Below are 20132 nucleotides of genomic sequence, written 5' to 3'. Positions count from 1 at the left end.
TTAGCAACTGTATTTGCGTCCAGTGAAAATGAGTAACTTAACTGGGGTCCACACTTGAAGTGTGTGTCAGAGCACTCAGGATCCATTAAGAGTAATTGTTTGAGAGGTTCTAATTATAATTCTGCTGATGACACAAACTACAGAGCTCGCTCACCCCATTTCTACAGTTGTTTGTAGTGAGGAACAACTAAGTGTGTTTCACAATAGCAATGAGCTTTAAGAGCTACTGCACTGTAACTTAGCATTTTAAATCCAAGTGGAATAAAACCCAGAGCTGTTGCAATTAAAACAGTGGAATAATCAGAAAGTAATTAAGAAGGCTGCATAGTATATCTGTTGAGAACAACCTTTTTTCCTCCCAACTGGGCTGATTTCCAGGTTGCCGTGCAGCTGCTTCTATTACAGACAACTCATCCCCCTACCCTCCACCAAAACTACTATTGCAAACTTTCGGTAAATACCTCCTCCTAAAGAATTTTTATGGAACCTTGCAAAGGTGAAAAGCCAAAACTTTTTATGTCAAACGCAGCTGCAATTACAGCTCTTTTTTTTTAGTGTGGAATACTGAATTTCCATTGCTTTCTGCGTAAGGAAGGTATAGCATGAAAGGAGCGCATCTTCAGACTCTCAAAGGGGAAACTCAGCTACTCCCAGATAAGATGGAATCTTTAGACATCACCCTATAAAAACAGGAAGGTTTAATAACACAGACAGTTCCTTGCTTTCTCACTTATGGAAATTGCTGAAGTGCAACTGGTTGAAAGACCCGTGCAACTGCATTAGAAGCTTTTGGCTTCTTTCATGTCATAGTAATCAAGAGAATGGTTGTTTCTCATAAACTAAGAATTTTAGGTCTTAATTTAAAAAAAAAATAGTGCATAAGCTATCATTGTGCAAAAAAAATAGAAATAAATTTAAACTATCTGTTGCTCAAGGCATTGAGCTTCTGGATAATTTCTTTATTCTCCATAAGAATTTAATGCTCAAAGTCAGGTTTAGCCATACTTCAAACAGGATAAATTCCTCATCAATGAACCTTGAGTGGCCAACTTAAATTTCTATAAGTTTGAAATTGAGTTCCTTCTCCAAAGGAGCCAAAAAGTGTATAACCACCATTTTTATCCTCATCAGCCACGGCACTGAATCAAATCTAAATGTAAAAAAAAAATGTATGGTTCAGGTTGCACAACACAGAAGCTTGAAACCCTTAGTTAGGAGCGACGTTGGTAATAAATATTTTCCCATTTTAATATAATCAAAAGAATTGGAAAACTGCTTTTCTCACTCAACTTTAGCTTAAATTACAGCAAGTGATTAAAGGAAGACCTAAAAGGCTGATCATTGATATATACATATTGATCAAGGAGTACTGATTAATATTTTCTGGAATAAGTTAGTGATTCATTATTGCCTGATTTGATTTACCACTACATGAAGACACATTCCCGAAAGTCCACTTTCTGCACAGTTGCTCATGCCCTTTTTCACAAAAATACCCAAATGAATAAAAGATCCCCAGTCAAAAGTAGCAAAGAAAGGTCAAACACATTGCAAAAAACATGCTCAAATTTGCTGGAAGGGGCAATTTTCTCTGGGCAAGAACAAGAGCTGCAACTTGGGAGCTTCCCACACTTTCAGTGCGATGTCTCCACTGCAGTTGCCACAAGGACCAGAACTTTGAACAGAAAACAAAAATATCAGACAAATATTTTGTTGTCTCATGCCATTCCTGGATGTGACCAGAACAGAGGAGGAAAGCGGTTCGACCCAACTCGTAGTGCTGGTAGTATAACAAACGTAGCTGGGATGCTTTCTGGTCAAAGCTCCTCAGTTGACACCGACCCATTTTAATCTCCACCACAGCTCCTGCCGGCTGCCCCGAGCCTCCACCACACCTCACCAAAAGGTACCTGAGGAGGGAATGGGCTTTTTGCTGAGCTGGGTGCTGGGAAATCTCTTTTCCAGCTGAGTTTTCTTCAGATTATAAGGCTGCCCTTCCTAATTAAGACATGGAGCTGCTGGAGAGGGGCCAGAGGAGTCACAGGAATGACCTGAGGCTGGAACAGCTCTGCTGGGGACAGGTGAGAGAGCTGGGGTGTTCACTGGAGAAGAGAAGCTCCAGGACACCTTAGTGTGGCCTTTCCGGACTTTAATGAGGCTTATAGAAAAAACAGAGACTTTATCACCAGGGCCTGAGAGGATAACGGTTTTAAACTAGAAGAGGGCAGATTTAGATTGGACATATGGGAGAAATTCTTCCCCATGAGGGTGGTGAGGCCCTGGCACAGGCTGCCCAGAGAAGCTGTGGATGCACCTTCCCTGGAAGTGTTCAAGGCTGGACAGGACTTTGAGCAACCTGGTCTAGTTCAAAGTGTCCCTGCCCATGGCGGGGCTGTTGGAGTTAGGTGATTTTTAAAGGTCTCTTCCAGCCTGAACCGTTATGGCTCTTGGCACAGCTGGCAGTGGCAGACTGTTTTCTGGTTGGTACTTACCATAAAAATGTGAATAACTTGGATTTACAAGGAAGAAGTACAGCAAGTGGCATTGCAAGACTTTTGTAGAAAGCATACCAGGTCTTCAAAAACAGGTGCTTTTGATTGGTTGAAGAAGAAGGCTTAAAAACTTGCAAGTTTCAAGTTCAGAGAAGATCTGAAAGCATCCTATGACCCAACCCACAGCTGAAATACTAACAAGGGGTCAGGGAGAAGAGCAAGTGACATCAAAGCTTCCATACTTCCCATTCATCAAAGGACACATGGATGGGAAAGGCAATCTTATGCAGTAGCTCTTCTAAAATGAAGACCATGATTCCACGTGGGCTGATAAAATACCTTCAGTTTCTCATAAACTGTTAAAGGTTTTTGGGACCATCTTCCCACACCAGAAACAAGTCTGGCTCTGCTAACAGAGGCAGGAGGCGGCAGCTGAGAGGGATGTTCAAGAAGGCCCTGAACACTCCGTCAACCTTGACCTCTACCTGCAGCACCTTTCCACGTCCACATGGAGGTTGTGAAGGGCAGGTACGGACATTCAGAGCTGTAACAGTGGCAAACACAGCTCCAGTAAGATGAAGATGACTCAACCTGTAGCACCTTAACTCCTCTGTAGTGGGATGGCACCTTCCCAAGGTGGAAGGAAGACCTTGGGTTTATTTTCTGTTTAGTCTGAGTGGGCCCGAACTCTGCTGCACATTTCCAAAGAGGATGATGCAGTAGACGTGGGGCTATTCAGATGGAAAAGAGACAGGACCTAGTTAATTGGAGTATTGATCCTCTTGCAGCTGCAGCTTGGTGCAGAGGAGGATGCAGGGCTGGCTGTAGAACAGACAACAGAGGTGGCCTGCAGCATCAAGGGCGATGCTTCTGGTGGTAACGGAAAAACTTGGAGATAAAACTGTAAATATCTATGCAATTTTCATGTAGATATTGAGAGAAAAGAAACCAAATGTCTCCTCCCCTTGAGGAGGTGCCTGTAGCTGTTTCTGGGGTAGGGTGCAGTCAACATAATCCTCATTGTGCTCGGTAGGGACCTCTCTACCCGTGTCACTACACAGAAGCCTGGAGAGGACCTGAAACTTGTTGTGTTCCAGTCTTCAACCAGTGGCTACAAAAAATCTGGAGTTTCCCTATTTACAAGGAGTCCCACGGAAAAGACGAGGGGTGATGGGTGTGAAACACGCATGGGTAGATTCCAACTGGACATGAGAGGGAAATTTCTCCTAATGAGAGCTATGAGCCATTGGAATAATCTCCTCAGGGCAGTGGTGGGTTCCCCAACATTGGATACGTTTAAGATTTAGCTGGAGAGGTGGTGGGCCAGCTTGTCTAGACCAGGCTTGTGCCAAGAAGGGGTAGACCAAGTGATCCTTGTAGTGCCTTCCAGCCTGGGAGTCGATGGTTCATCTCTTATTTACAGGCCTCTAGTTCAGGATGCTGCACAGGGTGAGAAAAACAAAATAGGTGCTTAAATCTATAAAAAGGAAATATTTGAAATGGCATCCTGCTTGGCTGTTTGTAATCCGTGATGCAAAGCAGTTTTCCTTCCTTCCCCTTGGGCAGAAGGATAATACCATGTCACATCGTGGTGCTGTGGCAAAATTCGCATTTGGAAGGATTTTTCTGGATTTGTGGAAAAACAAAACCAAACCAAGTAAAGCACAACCTGAACCTGGTGGTGAAGCGGCTATAAACACAGCCATGCTGGAGCCCTTGATAACTGTACCCACCATTTAACCCTATAATTTCTCTCTGAGCCTTTTTGTGTGGAGTTCGCAAAGGCCAGTCACAGAACAGGTAATTCTTCATGTTCTATGAACACAGGGGTAGATAGCATAACATCATTAAAGAAAATCAAAATTGCAATATTAGCGAGAAGTAGAAGATGTCAAGTTTTAAGACTAGATGAGTAAGTAAGTCAAATAACAAACTAACAAGCTGAATTATTGACACCACAGTTTTACGATTTTTTTAAAATATAGATCTCTCTAGATTAGTTGTTGTCGCTGTTGTTGTTTGATGAGGTTTTGGGGTTTTTTTTTCACTTAGCGTTGCCTTCTCCAAATTTTCCAAAGCAGCATTGGTTATAGATGAGATTCTGTACAGATGTTACATATCTTGGCAAAACATTCATTACAACACAAGAGCAAGGTAAGCAATGAGACCTTCTTTACATGACTATCCCAAAAAAACATGACATTTAGCAAATATATACAAGCTCATTTAGCTAAAACAAGGCTTATAATACTTAGACTGTGTTCAAGTGACAACAAGCAAACCTCCCTGTGTCAGCACTCCTAACAATTTGTGTAAGCTGACTGTTCACTCTGCCACTGTTTTATTTCCACTGCTACATTCAAGATCAATGACAGTTTTCCAGCATCAATAAGATGGTTCTCCTGAAACATTAATGAAACTTGCTTTGAAAGTATCCTGGAGCTGGATCTCAATGTTTCTACAGGACTTGAGTGCACATTTTTACCTTTTTCCTTTCATTTTCCTCCCCTTTCCTTCCCTCTCCACACAGCAGTGGGTGGTAACAGGATTTCCTAATGTTGATAAAAACCAACCAAATAGTCTAATTTTCCGTTTTAATGTATATCACCCCCAGCTTTAGGTATATAGAAGTATTGTTGATCAATATTTATAGTTAGTTTTGGAGCAATTTAATCACAGGTGTCTGGTGGATAGAGTAACCGCAGCCCTGCAGATTCACCATTCCAACTCTTCTGCATCGGGTTCCCCTCCTGCCTGCAGGACAAAGTCTGCTAAACACTCCCCAGCTCATCCTTTTTTAAAATAAGGCATTTTGCATTCACTCAACTGCCTAAAATATGCTACTAACATAGTATCTATTGATATCTTGACTTAAAGCAACTTGTTAGACAAACCAGAATACTTCTTTTTTTGCGACAGAGATTACAAGTTTTCTCCATAAATTGTGTGGATTTTCACTATCTTCATCAGAATATGAGAGCAGAGATGACTATTTTGCAAAGTGCGATTTTTAGAGCTGTTTTCCTGAAGAAGCATTGTTTCACATCCTGGTAAATACGATGATGAATTTGTGAACTTGTAAGGCTCCTCATATGTTACAGTTTGGTGATTGTAATTATTTAATGCACGTTTAACAGATTAAGAAAGGAGCTATATGACAGATTTTAAACAATATGCATTTGGGAATAATCACTGAGCATGAAACGTTTCTCACGGTGTTCCTCTGGCATTGGCACTCAGACTGGCATATTTCGCCAACAAAGTAAATAAATATACAGCCATTCATATTTACATACATACTCACAGGAGGTGATGAAATGACCACTCATGCGGATTGGTCTGGTTCAGTCACTAAACTGGTTCCCTGTTAAAAAACTCATCTTCATGCAGCCAGTGCTAGTTAAACGTGAGGCTGTACGTACATGACAATGCGCCGGAGATGGGCAGCTCTGGGTTTACTGGGCACTCCGACCACATGGGAACACGGCTGAAGGAGGGAGATTCAGGCCGGACATGAGGAAGAAATTGTTGCCCTGAGGGTGGTGAGAGCCTGTGCCAGGTACCCAGAGAGGTGGTGGATGAACCATCCCTGAGACATCCCAGGCCAGGCTGGACGGGGCTCTGAGCACCCTGAGCTGGTGAAGATGTCCCTGTCATGGCAGGGTAATGGGACACGAGGAGCTGGGAAGGTCCTGCCACTATTCTGCAATTCTATGATCTGAATACATATCTCCAGTTTTTCTTGTCTCACCTTTCTCTTGCATCATCTTGTGTTGTGCAACCTGGACCACTGTTATCTTATAGACCCACAAACCTAAGTCTGAAGGACACCCTGTTAATTAAGCAAATAGTTCTGTGTGCAGCAAAACTAATGAAGCTTCATTTCCTATGGCTGTGCCTCCAGCAGTGGAGCAGCAGCCCCAGCCCTGCCCCTCTGCAATGAGCCTGGAGCCCTCCTGCATCTCCTGTTTACCCTCATAACCACAGAGCTGGAGACAGACAGGGAGGGATGTGGGTAAGAACCTGCCCACTCACTCAGCTTGATGAATCAGCCAAGCTCCAGCTGGTGAGGAGATGCAAATTATAAGGGGAGCAGCAGTGCTCCTGGAGGGATGTTGTCATCTCCTGCCCATGAAACACTCCAAGAGCTTTCCATCGCCCTCAGGTCGCTTGCTCAAGGGTGCAAGACAAGTCCTGCAGCTCTCAGCTGTGTGGAGGTGACTGGATGCCACATCTGGGGTTAGGAGAGGTTTGGCCATGGAAACCTGCCATATGGCCTTTGGAAGCCGGAAGAAGGATGATGTTTATTTCTTCATCCTAATAAACCATTTTCCTTTTAAAGGGTAGCAACAGTGTATAAGTTTCTTGCCAACAAATACAGCAGTTATGATGCCTTCCTCTCCCGAAAAATATTCAAGGACAGCTTTGAGTAGCAATCAGTCTTCAGAGTAGAACTAGATCAGAATTTAAGAATCACAGAATTGCTATGGTTGGAAAAGGCCTTTAAGATCATCAAGTCCAGCTGCTAGCCCAACACTGCCAAGTCCACCACTGCCCCATGTCCTGAGAACCTCATGTCCGTCTGTCCAGCCCTCCAGGGATGGTGACTCCAGCACTGCCCTGGGCAGCCTGTTCCAATGCCCCACAGCCCTTTGGGGAAGAAATTGTCCCCACATCCAACCTCAACCTCCCCTGGCGCAACTTGAGGCCGTTTCCTCTGCTCCTGGCGCTTGTTCCTGGGGAGCAGAGCCCGACCCCCCTGGCTCCAAGCTCCTTTCAGGCAGTTCAGAGATCAGAAGGTCTCCCCTCAGCTCCTGTTCTCCAGCTGAACCCCCAGGTCCCTCAGCCGCTCCATCACACTTGTGCTCCAGCCCCTCACCAGCTCCGTTCCCTTCTCTCCACTCGCTCCAGCACCTCAAGCCCTTTCTTGGTGTGAGGGGCCCAGAACTGACCCAGGATTTGTGTTTTGGCCCCTCCAGTGCTGAGAGCAGCAGGACAGGGGAGGGGTTTGATATTAACCCTGCACAGGGCAGTTGTGACACTGCTCAGTACTATTTAAATAGTTTAGAGGGAGCTCAGGCTCTGAGGTTTGAACTTCCTCTCTGTTATAACAAATTTTAAATCGTTATTGAAGCCACAGGAACAGGTAATTTTTATAAGCTAAACTTAGATTCTACACAAAAATCAAACAAATCAGCAGCAAAATTCGTGAGCCCAGACTCCCACTACACCAGCAGTAGTGATTCACTTGCCAATGAGTGTGACCATTTGGAAACCAGGAAAACACTCTGTAAAACATCTTACAAATATCGAATTTTTTGCACGTGAACTGAAGTGCTTTGTGTGGCAGTAGTGTGAAACAAAGAATGTGTGTCGGAGAAAACGTAACACTGAAATTTGGCTTAACGCAACTTTCTTTTTGACAACATTCAAAGCCTGACCTGCGTCTTTGCGCGCCGCTGTAAATACCGAGTGCGCATCCCAGCGTGTCCTACCTGCTGTTTTGCTGCTACCGAGCTCCACGCTGCTGGTCTGGGCAGCACCTGGTAAAAGGGACGTTGTCCAACCCCATGCTGAAGGTGAATAATGAAGAACTTTCCAAGGGTCTGGGAAAAACAGGCTGGAATGAGGATGAAGATGAGGATGAGGCACCTTCATCTTGTGGACCACATCTACGTGTGAAATGTGGACATAGAAAATGGGGAGGGAGGGCTCGTTGGCTGATTTTGTTTGTTCTTTTAAGCTAAGAAGTGGGAATTATCCTACGTACCAAGAGGGATTTTAAAAAGCAGACAGTTTAATCACTTAATAGATCTCACTTTATTGCAATCATGATTTAACAGGAAAATTTTGCTATTCTGAAATAGAACAGGTACTCTCTAATAAATTAGATGAAGCACATAATTTTATGTTAAATACGACTGAGAAATACTTAAGATTTTTTTAAGGATACGGAGTTTGCAAACTTGAGTATACATAAAACCGAATATGTATAAAACTGAACTCTGTTAAGAGCATAACTGGGAAATAACAGGAAAATTTTCAATACATGATCCTTACTTAAACTGAGAGAACACTGGAGAGAAGAAAATTGTGTCACCATATAATTAAAGACTGATGATGCACACAGACAATATTTAAGTTGGGGCTACATGTGGAATATTAATTCAGACATTTGCTAACTTTTGAACGTTTCATTTTGCAATGTTAATAATGTTCATTTAGCACATTATCTTCTTTACAGTACGTTGGAGAGATGTACTTGAAATCAGTTTAAATAGGTAAGGAGGACTCAGAAATGACTGACGTGCTTTTTCTAACTTTTTACATGACATAATAGCAAATAATTGTGGAAATATCTTGGATATATAAGCAGAATCACTCTCTGTTTTTCTGCTTTCACTTCAGTCACTGATGTATTAGGACCAGAATTCTTTTTTGTGGTTCTCTGGGTCCTGATTATTTTAAACTCCTAAATACCTACGAAATTCACGACTAAAGAAAATGTTACTATTGCTAACTTAAATGCGTATTTCACACTCTTTAAAAGCATGCACATAGATTTTTTCATCCCTGCAACAGAGAATACTGATGTTTATTAGTCTATCTCATATATGACAAAGGTTTTTTTGGTGTTGCTTTTTTACTACAGAAAAATCAGAAGTGCACAAACGGACACAAATCAAATGCGCACTGACACTTTATTCTGTTAGAGCAGGCTGCTCTGCATGCACGTATAAAAATAATAATTGGTCATTAATAAACACTGAACATTTGTCATGAAGGTCTGGTTCCCAGACTAACTCAGTCTGAGCATCTTCAGTGGATTAATTGCCATGAGATCATGTACCTCGGCTGCAGAAAGGCTAAATGGAAGTTTTAATGTGCCGCAAGCCAGCTGCATCAGTGTAACTTAATCCCTCTAGTCAAGCAACATCAATTTCAGAAGCAGCTACTATCCACACCCTTTCTTTTAGGGTTCTATGTTTAATATGATAAATTACTATTACAGAAGAACTGGAACTGGAAACATTGCTAATTAGTACCTTCCTTTTGAAGGCTAAGATTTTAAATTATTCCTGACCTATTACTGAGTTTCTTAGAAGAAGATCACGTATCCTCACTCTAAAGCAGCACTTCCCTCTCCTCCCTTAGAACAGATAAACTTCCCTTAGAATTGCAACTCTTCCCAGACCATAATCTGAAATTCATCTGGCACTGGATCTCTACAAGGATGCAAGAGGCAGGAAGAGTTGTTGTTTCTGTATAAATGTGCTCTCCAAAACAAGCAACTCTTCCACATCCCCAGCCCCATGCAACACAGTTATGTAGAGCCTCAGTACCTTTAAGGAACAGCACAGGATTTTCCCTTTTTCTTAATTAATTAAAAAGACCATCTGATAGAATAAGTATCACACAAAGCTAAATTACGTTAGAGGATTAGTTTAGAAGATTTATAATGTGCAGTTAGCATGTATTCATAGAATGGAGAGCAAAATTCTCACATTAAAAAGGGTGCAATTTTTAAGGAGACCCATACTTAGTGCCAGCATCTGATGCTCAGCACATACTTAAACTGTTTTGCTTAATCCTTAGTAAATTCCCCTGCCAACATAACTAAATTCGTGCCACTGCCTCCACCCGCACCTTCACTTGAAGGAATCCCACGAGTGTCACCAGATGGCTTTATACACTGGTTGTGTAATGGATTTATCGAACCGGTGCAAGCCAACGTGAGTCGGAGCAGAGCCACGGACTAAGTGGATTTGGCCATTTGCAGCAACGTTGGCTTGATGGCTTTAAACTCTCACCAGCGGTGGCCACCGGAGCTCTGAACATCCCCCTGGACGTGCGAAAATGGACGTGGCCATGACGCTCACGAGGGAGAAGAAGATGTTACACACACCTTCATGTGACCGCTTCCATCAAACTATGACAGACAGGGAAATGGCAGTACACCGACTCTGCAAACACAGACATATTACCTTCTGTTTTGAATTTTACAAAATTCAACTAATTTATGCAATGTAATTTAACTTTTTATAAGACGAGGATAAAAAGAAGATAAAAACTGATAGGAAGAATTTGCTTCCCCATATGTTTTTGTTTAATGACAGGTATTTAAAATATCCATTTTAATGGAGGATATTAAAATACACAGCCACAAGCCTTTCTCAAAGAAAAACTGCTTGTTGTAGTATTTCAATTTCGTTTCACTTCAGGGTCACTACCCCTGGAAACCAAAACGAACTACAGTGTGAGACTGTGAGTAATAAAGATTTCCAGAAGAGAAAAGATAAAGTTTAAATTAGTGCAAATGATATAGCACCCTCCTGGGGTGGTCACAGGCAGCCCCATCTGTCAGAAAACTAGAGTACTAGCGTTTGGAAAAATTACACCTAAAAATGCACTGAATCAATGCATCTGACTTCCAGGTTCCGCTAGAGAGAAGTACCAACAACATGGGAGACACTAACATGTAGGTCTCCTGCAAAGCTGCGAAATTTCTGTTTTAGTTGCTAGAATAAAAGTTAGCCCAACACCAAGGGTTAACAGCCAAGATTCAACCCATGCGACTTGTTCGGGAGCTAACTGTTAAAAAGACTCAAGTAAAGAGCTGATAGGCCTCTACCATGGTTTTCAGAGTTGCTAATAAAGCCTCTATCTGTTCTCCAGGGAAAAAAGCCATGTTTGCAGATATTTCTTGAAGAAACTGTGGTAGCTTTTGAAAAGTTTCTACCTCTCTAAAATATGTATCTAGTAACCAATCTGCAGAGAATGTATTTCTTATCTTACAGTTATCACGAGCCATTACGGGAAGTACATTTGAACAAGCTACCTCTCTGGGAGTTAAAGTAAAGGGGGAAGACAGATTATAGACTGAACAAAAATTCAGTAGCATCTTATTAAACAAAATCAACCACAGCTCTCTCTGCTGACTGCAAAACTCTCGTTCTGCGCGTTCATCAAAGCTTTCGATGTTCTCTTCTGGTTGAACAACATTCAGAAGTTCTTGCTTCACCGGGATGGACTCAACATAATCCAGGGGCAATTTTCCATGGGAGTCCCTTGGCTGTAGAAGGGCTGGTCCTGTAGGGAAAATAGAAATATTAATAATAACAGCACATTTGATTTGGCAGACAAACAAGATTTTGGTATGTTTTTTTGCCAGAAGCTAGGAGTCTGTTTAAATCCCTTTCTGTACTAAGTTATGTTGATGTAACTGATGAGTCATACATTTGCAATACAATCTAGAAGATTTATAGAGACCCTTTGTAACAGTATCTTTAGGATATTATCGTAATTTTCTTCCCACTTTTGCTAAGTTAAAAGCCAATGATTTTATCTAGAAATGGAAAAGAAATGCAAAAATTGCTTATTCTAAAATTTCAAGTAACATAGACAACGTAAACATGTTATTGCTGTTGTAAAATTCCATCAGGTATTTTACAGACCAGGTTATGTGCCGACTCCAAATTGAAGGCATGTTATTATGATGGCCTTTATTTTACTTTTCTGGGTGGTGTGGTCAACCTTGCCCTTGGCTAGGCAGCAAGGTAAACTACTGAGGCAGCAATTCTTGTCTCCTCTAACAAATGAGCTTCAAAATTCAGTCTTAACAGCTTTCTGAATCTGTAATAAATAGATTTAGTCTAAGTAAGCGGGACACTTTTTACCTGTTCAGATTATACTACACACTTCTGCTATTTCCTGTTTATTAGTACAATGGAGTTTTTAATATTTAAATAGTCCAGAGATGTCTTGATAGGCTTATGGAAGACTGCATGAATAAGAAGAAATGCAGTTAGCACACTACAGGTAGTGCTTTTCAAAGATGAACACATCAGGAATATTTTTACATAAATTTGAGTTACTATGCTAAAGCAATGATGCAACTGTAACTCGAATACATTTTCAGAAATACGTGTTAATTACAAAAAGGTAATTCACCCCATCACACGTTCATACTAGAGGTTCTAACTTTGCTGTGATTAAAGCTGTATTGTTTTACTTCAACACCAATTGCGCAACACAACTAAATTTCGCAAGCCAAAGGTTTTTTTAGAGGAGGTGAAAGAAGTTTTTGCGGAGATGTGTTCTGAATTCCCGAGCTGAATAAATCCAACGGGTAATGTGCTTCCTACCACAGTCTTGTCACCTGCTTGACAGGCCAAAACCCAGTGTATGACACAGGCAACAATACGGGAACCCGCAGCCTTATGGTTGCCAAATAACCTTGATGAATGCAAGTGCAAGCAGAGCTCTTCCCCCAGGACACCAGGATCATCCCCTACCTATTCTTCATGGTCGCCTGGAAGAACGCGCATCTGTCATTTCCCATCGAGGAGCCGGGTGAGCGACAATATTGGCTGTTGCATCACTTAGACGGATTGAACCGAGCGCAGGTATTGGCTCGGATTGTCAGACACACGGACCAGCAGATACATAAAACACCTGGGAGGCACCGAGCCGAAGCTCAGCAAACACAGAACTGCAGAGGAATGTATTGATCCCGAGCACAACAGGCAGAGAAATAGCCTTTAGGGGGCAGGAGAAGACTGTAAATACACGGGGTCTCACGCCAAGAACGAAACAGAATTTTGTTTCTCTACCTTAATTAAGTAACAGGCCATCTCAATACAGCGTGTTCCTCTGGCTCGTGGCTGCACGCAGAATGATTTTTATTGAAAATATCTGGAGTCAGCACATAATGCACGGAGATTAAACTGACACAGTAGGTCAATGGTAAAGGATATTGCAAAACCTCATTTTAGTAAACGAATTAAGAGGAGGAAGTGTTAATATCCAAGACCATTCTTTGCGGTTGTTTTCTTGAAAAACAAAACATGCTAAGTTAATTATATTGATACAGTATATTTCAAAACAAGATACAAGTTCCCTGTCACTGAACAAAAAATGTTGTTCAAAACATTTTTCGTGTGTCTGCCTAAGGGGCAATCTATCTTTTTTTAGAAATGAAGGGATCCCTCCCACTATTATCCCTGAACAGCAGTTATCACAATTACAATATAGATTCCTTTCTTAAACTAATTACCAAGTTAATTGTGTTCTTCAAAGACCATCACATTAATTTTCATAAATGCTGAACAAATTTATGTTGAAATACATGATTATATAGAGGTTTACTGGTCTATTTTTGCATCATGGTAAAAACAGATCAAAACAAAAGGAAATCCTTCGCTTTGCCTTGTGACTAGGTAATCTTCATCTTCATTAATGAGTTAGGAGAACATAGTTACAATGCATACAGTGTAAAATGCAGAATAAAAACATCACCGTATTGGAAAAAAGACGTAAGAATCCTGCTTAATTTCATATTCAGCTGATCGAGATACGTGTGAAAACAGTATTATTTTTTATGTGGCCAAAACAGCTTGGCTTAAAAATGTTCTAAAATAAATATTCCATTATCACATTGTATTTCAAGCAACTATTGAGAAAAACGCCACAAACTTCATACGGACTCAGAATAACGGACAATTTCCCTAAACCGGTTTAGCATAAATGCACTCACCCCCATGCTGAAGTAGCAGCTTGCCAATTTCTACGTGTCCATTTGACAGTGCATCATGCAAAGGAGTCACCCCGTCCACTTCACTGAGCAGGTCTACCTCCGGACAACGCTGCAAAATTTCACGGACACACACTGTGCTGCCATGGTTACAGGCTTCATGCAAAGGCGTCCAGCCAGCATAGTCTGAATTATAAATCAAGGGAAGTTTTTAAAAGCGGCAGAAGTAATACTAAAAACGTTAATAATGCACTTCGTTAGCCAGCAAAACACTTTGCCTTTTTAGCATTCGTCACGGCTGCAGTGGCAGGCTGTGATTTCAAAACAAGAAATTCTATTGAAAAACGGCTGAAAAAAAAAAAATCAAATAGCATTTTTAAAAAAAATCAATAGAAAATGTCACGTTAAAGCACACTTTAGTTATAAATTAACCTTTCCTCAATGTTTGCTGTGAAGTCATCATTTTGTGTTGTTTGAAATAATAAAGGTAGTTTTAACAGTATAAATATAAACTTAACACCAAATATATATTAATACAGTCCTTTATCTGCCTTAATTTCTTAGTTCTGTAGAAAAAATGAATAACTTACCTTTAACATTGATGTCTATTCCAGGGGAAGAGAGAAGCTGAATCAATCTCTCCACTTTGTTACTTATGCAAGCTTTATGCAGGGCTGTCTCTCCTACCATAAAAAATTAATAGATTACACTAGACTAGGCAAGATAGCAACTAAAGAAAATAATCAAAGTGCCTGGAACTAGGAGACCTGGCTATATGCCAGAAAATTCAATAATGAGTAAGATTTTCCTTTATCCTGTTTAACCATCTTTTAAGAAAAATCAAAAAAAAAAACCCAACCAAAAACCCAAACCACAGAGCTTCTGTTCCACCAGAGATCCAGCAATGAAATTGTATTGCAAATGGTTTAGCACAGGAATTATCTCCCCTCAGTTCAAGGTTTAAAGCTTCAATCACACTATAAAAGCACCAAGTGATCACAGAACACCAAAAATACTGGGTTTTGAAGCAATAAAACTTTAGAGTGCAGTTGCCCTCCCTTAAATTTATTCATGAAGTTACGTTAAAATGTATGGTTCTTTTTACACAGCATTTATAGCTTAATTCAAATGAATGCTTCTGGCTAAGCACGAGTGCCTCTACACACTCAAGTATAATTCAGAACTTCAAATCTGTTAACAGATGGTTTGCTGTTTCTCAATAGGCTGCCTGACTTGGCTACAGTAGCGAGGGAGGGGGGAAAGAGAGAAAAATAAATGAAGAGGCCCTAGTAATAATAATACTAAAAAAAGAAAATCCTCTGGAAAAACATCCCAGTCCTCAGCACCACGTAAAGCTGAAGTTAAGTGTGAAAAATTGAACAGCAAGCAACTGAGAACTGCTGCTTATATGTGAAGACACCATTAGTTTCTGCATGATAAAAACTTCAGACCTGTTCTAAATGCTGCTCTGCTTTCACTAAATGATTAGGTTTGAACAAGAGCCAGAGGAAGACCTTGATGCCAGGTGAAAGATAATGCAACAAACATCTTAGAAATGAAAAGTATCTCCGGCTAAATCTCTCATCCTTTGCAATAAGGTTTACATGGTGTATTTTGTTACATTAATACCACCGCGATGTAAATCTGTCAGCTCCATACTCATTCTGTCAACAGAAGATACTACTTACAGTTTTGGCAGGGGAAGAACAGAAAAAAAACAGGTTGGGTTTTTTGTTTTGTTTTGTTTCCCCCTAGTCCTTCAGTTCACTTTTCTTTGTCGAAGTCAGCATGTAATAATTCACATCAATGCTACTTGCAAAAGCAATAAACAGAAAGGGAACCAATTTTAAAAATGCACGGTCTGGCTCTGTTACTGAAGCTCTCCAAAATCCCAAACGAAGGTGAGGGATATTTTGCCCTTCAGTGTTTGTGACACAACTCTGTTTTTAATTGCTTAAACAATCCCAGCTTGCTTTTTGCAGTATTTTCTAAGCCTTCTCTTGTGTGCCGCAATTAATACAGCTGTGTTTTAAGTGATAAGGTAAATTTCTGGTGATGAAGATGACAAAAAAGTAGTTCCAGCAAGTAATTCTGTCCAGGTAAAGGCTCAAGTAAGGTACAATTTATTAAATTCACGTGATAAGTATGAACTGAATGAACTGCTGCAGTGCTGTTTTATTCCATAGGTACTTGGGTTCCAGTATAGCTAAGACAAAAGCCAAATGCCTTTCATAGTCTGGGCTGAATGCCTGGAAGAAAACAGTCCATATGCTTAACACAGCTATGTAACATAGCATACTCCTCAGTCTTTGTTCACAAAATGTCTAGGACTGAAAGAGATGAAGACTGAATTATACTTTCAAATCAGAAGACGTTGATCCTACCAAGCACAGGTTGAGGTGGATTAGCAAAGTAAGGCGGGCAAGACTGGAATGAGCTCACACAAGCTGTACACTGTATTTAATATCTGGGAGGGGGAGGGGGATGAAGAAGGCAGCTTTATTCCGCCATATATACAATTCCCCACTTTAAACAGACACTGGAAGAAACAAACATGAACCATAAGACAATAACTCCTGGGCATAGGCCATCATTTCAGTTCAGCATTCATCAGGACAAGGGTTTTAAACCTGATGCTGTCGATTCTAACCACATAAATTTCTTAACATAAATCAGATATATAGAATACCTTTAAGATTTCTCTTGTAAAGATGTACCTCTTTAGCCAAAAGGCAGCAACTGTCTTTGGTGTATGAAGCCTTAACTTCTGCTCTTGCTCTATGCTTCCTTGTCAATGAAGGACACTTACTGAAGTTTAAGTCACTGAAAAGAGAGCAAAGATGGCACGTCTAAAAGCACTCTTTCATATTTTAAGATAATGTATATGGACTCAACGCTTTTAAATGTGTATATACAGCACACTTAGACCTACCAACTTCAGAGTTACTTCTGGAATACCTTAATTCCATAATTTATATGTCATTTAATTGTAACTGTATTTAAAACACTAATAAAATTAAATTACCCACGATTAAACTTTCTTTAAAGATAATCCTATGAGTGGTTCAACTTCTCCACATACCGTTTAAATTCAATATTGGGAAAATACAACAGTCTTCATAAACGCTGAGATGGAAGATGGGGAGAAAGGGGGAACCCCAGCCCAGAAGTGTTACAGGTTTGCAATGGAGCTTTCTGTCAGTTGCAGTAATTTGTAGACAACAAAACAGGTCATATAAAGTTCAAGAAATGTGTCAGGTCAGAAGCTGTCCCCCAAAGCAGAATAAAACTGGTGATGTTATAGGTATTACTTACGGTAGATCAGGCAGCACTTTGACTTCGTTCTGCTTATCGCCATTTAGCATCCGTAATGCCCTTTGAGACTCAGGGCACGGCCGCTGACCTGTTTTCTTCTTCTTTGCTTTGTGTATCATCAACTCATGCATCCCTACCTCTCGCAAAGCAGATGAATAGGAACAGACCTGTTGCAAAAGTCATATTTTCAACAACTTTGCATACAATAAAATAAAATCCAGCCATTTTCTTTTGTTGGGCTTCAGGCAAAGCACCTCGCTGTATCTAAGTTATTTAAAATACAATCCATAAATTGTTGCATATATAGTTCATTTAAAGTTGTTTTCTGCATTTTTTTTAATTGTAATTCACGATTATTGCTGACCTCAGAGGTTGTGTCTCAGTGAGAAAGCTGGGAATTCTAGACCTCTCTCTTTTTCTTGGTAGCTGAGAAAAGTTTCATCAATTTAGCTGGACCTAAGACTGAAGCAAGGTTAATTGATTCACAGGTAATTAAATTTCGAAAAGTCATTTCTGCAGTTTGGGAAAAGCACAGGAAGAAATCCAGCGAGGGGACTCATTCAAGGATCACATGATGGCGACATCTAAGAAAGGCATTAAAGAAGGCTTTGAGTATCCAGCAGAACAATGTGGATTCTGCAGGTAAATTGCAATGGGCAAAGGACATTTTGCACCCTCACTGTGCACCGAAGATTTAGAATAACTGTAGAAAACCCACATGAAAATCTAGCTGATAAGATGTTGTATGAGAAGAGCAGAATTGGACAATAATTGACATTTATTGTACAGAACAAGAAAGCAAGAATAGTAATGCTAATGAAAGCCGCAAAAAAGCATATGAAGTTGTTTCAAGCACTACAAAATGCACATTTAAGTAGTTGCAGTGAGTGATCAGTAGTCATGGCAATATTAAAAATAGCAATTGCTGCTGCCTATGTGTTGGCAACATACGTTAAATATTAGATATATAGTTGGCTTATTTTTAAAATTCTGACAGGCTTTTGTTCAAGTGCTGTTTAAACACGATGTATTAATAAACAATGATTTCTGTTCACAACAAACTCCTGTAAAATTCAATAAAACTTCTGTATGGAAAATGTATAAAGGTATAAATTTGTTTTTTTTTTACTTTACCTGTGGAATGTTAGGCCATATAGAAACAGTTATGGATTCTGTGTTTTGGTTAGTCGTTAGTATTAATACTACTGAAATGAGGCTTTAAGTTAGAGCATGTAATTACTATGTGATCTCCCTGACCTGCCTGCATCCTGCCAGCAATCATGGTTTTGAGCATTTCTTGCACAGCTTTCATTGTGTATTTCCTCATCAACTACCACAAGTTGTGATTTGAAGGCAGGAAGAGGTTTGCAAGTAAGAAAAGGTTTTTAATAGGAGAAATTCACAGGAATAAGCTATTGTTCAAAATAATAAAATCTTGTTTGTAACAAATATTTGGACCCAGTATAATAACAGACTGTCACCTCTTCAAAAAACCTGAAGATACTCCAAGAGAATCACGCTATATTTGGCATCTTCCTTAATTACAAATTTAATATCGCAATAAAGTGTTCGCATCAGAGATTATTATAAAAGCTTTCATTGTGATTTTTCATGTTAACTGCATGTAAACACGTAATTCAGATGTTAAAAATTCTCTGGCAAGAATCTCACCATTGTTTTGAACCCAGATCTTGGGCAAAAAGACATTTAAATGCAGTAGAGTCTATCTACACATGAAAGACAATGCACGCTATGAGCCTGACCTTAGATCATAAAAGAAAGATATTTTCCAAGACCTTCATGAATCCAATTACCTGTGAAATACTTAAGTGTGATAGGTTATTAAGGAGTATAACAGTTACTTACTATTTTCCGAAGAGAGAGAGGTTCTGTAGAAATAGTTATATGCCTCTGTAAACACATTTTTTTAAAAACTGCTTCTGCAACGAACATTTGAAGCCAGAGTGATGGTATGGAACAAATGAATGTTTTTAAGTCGCATATCGAAAAATCTGGATAAAAGCAAAGGGGGGAAAAAAAACCTCAAAATGAGAACGTACAAACTTGTACATCTAGAGTTATCTAGGAGATAGCTCTTCAAGACTCTTTTTTTCTGCCGTTGAAGGTTCATAAGCGATTCTCCATGAGAATTACTAAAAATAGTTACATGAAAAAAGATGTTATCCATCATCTGATAATAAGACCAGCTTCTAAGAGAACGATCACCAGATTTTAAAAGGCAAAGCACCACCTTTTATATGAAACTTCAGAAAAACCACTCTAAATACAATCTCATAAAAGTTCTACTTTGATTTTGAGAATGAAACTACTTATTTGGGAAGTTATGCAAGTGACTACCTTTAAAATCTGTAAGTGACACAATAAAAACAGAATTCAGAGAGTGTGAACAAAGAACATCAACAAAGAACACGAACAAAGAAATGCGGGGTGACCCACAAATTCTATATTAAGAGTGACCTTAAGTAAATTTCAACCCCATCCAGATGTACCAAATAGTTCATTCTCTTTTAAAAAGCAAACAGAGGCAGAAGAATGTATACCTACTTCTATCTCAATATACATCAGGCATATGTCTGGTTTTTGGAATAGGAGACAGAACGACTGGTTTTTCCTAAGGTGGTATTAGTGTTTGGATTCTAGCAAAATAATTTTGTCAAAATAATTTTCTCAAAGTAGTAACTGAAACAGGTGGAGAGCAAGGTTTGCCATGAGGAAGAAAGTCTTACTGTACTGAGTTTTGTGTCCTGCTGAGCAGTGCTCGCACAGTAACT

General features: G+C 40.0%; 1 protein-coding gene across 4 annotated transcripts in view; it reads right to left on the bottom strand.

Annotated features, from left to right (window-relative positions):
• Positions 1 to 8288: 8288 nt before the first annotated feature.
• Positions 8289 to 20132, bottom strand: part of SLF1 (SMC5-SMC6 complex localization factor 1) — a 40334-nt gene continuing 28490 nt past the window's right edge. For all 4 annotated transcript variants that reach the window (XM_065046960.1, XM_065046961.1, XM_065046959.1 and 1 more), the window contains exons 13-18: positions 19207 to 19352; positions 17341 to 17507; positions 16715 to 16848; positions 14616 to 14708; positions 14029 to 14211; positions 8289 to 11582 (exon numbers count right to left, since the gene is read on the bottom strand). In XM_065046960.1, coding sequence (XP_064903032.1) covers positions 11098 to 11582; positions 14029 to 14211; positions 14616 to 14708; positions 16715 to 16848; positions 17341 to 17507; positions 19207 to 19352 — 1208 coding nt within the window. In that variant the 3' untranslated portion in view covers positions 8289 to 11097. The remainder of the gene's footprint in view (positions 11583 to 14028; positions 14212 to 14615; positions 14709 to 16714; positions 16849 to 17340; positions 17508 to 19206; positions 19353 to 20132) is intronic.

The sequence above is a fragment of the Columba livia genome, chromosome Z (genome assembly GCF_036013475.1).
Source record: "Columba livia isolate bColLiv1 breed racing homer chromosome Z, bColLiv1.pat.W.v2, whole genome shotgun sequence".
Taxonomy (NCBI): Eukaryota; Metazoa; Chordata; class Aves; order Columbiformes; family Columbidae; genus Columba; species Columba livia.
Note: the sequence above shows the minus strand (reverse complement) of the source record. Positions and strands in the feature narration are given on the sequence as shown.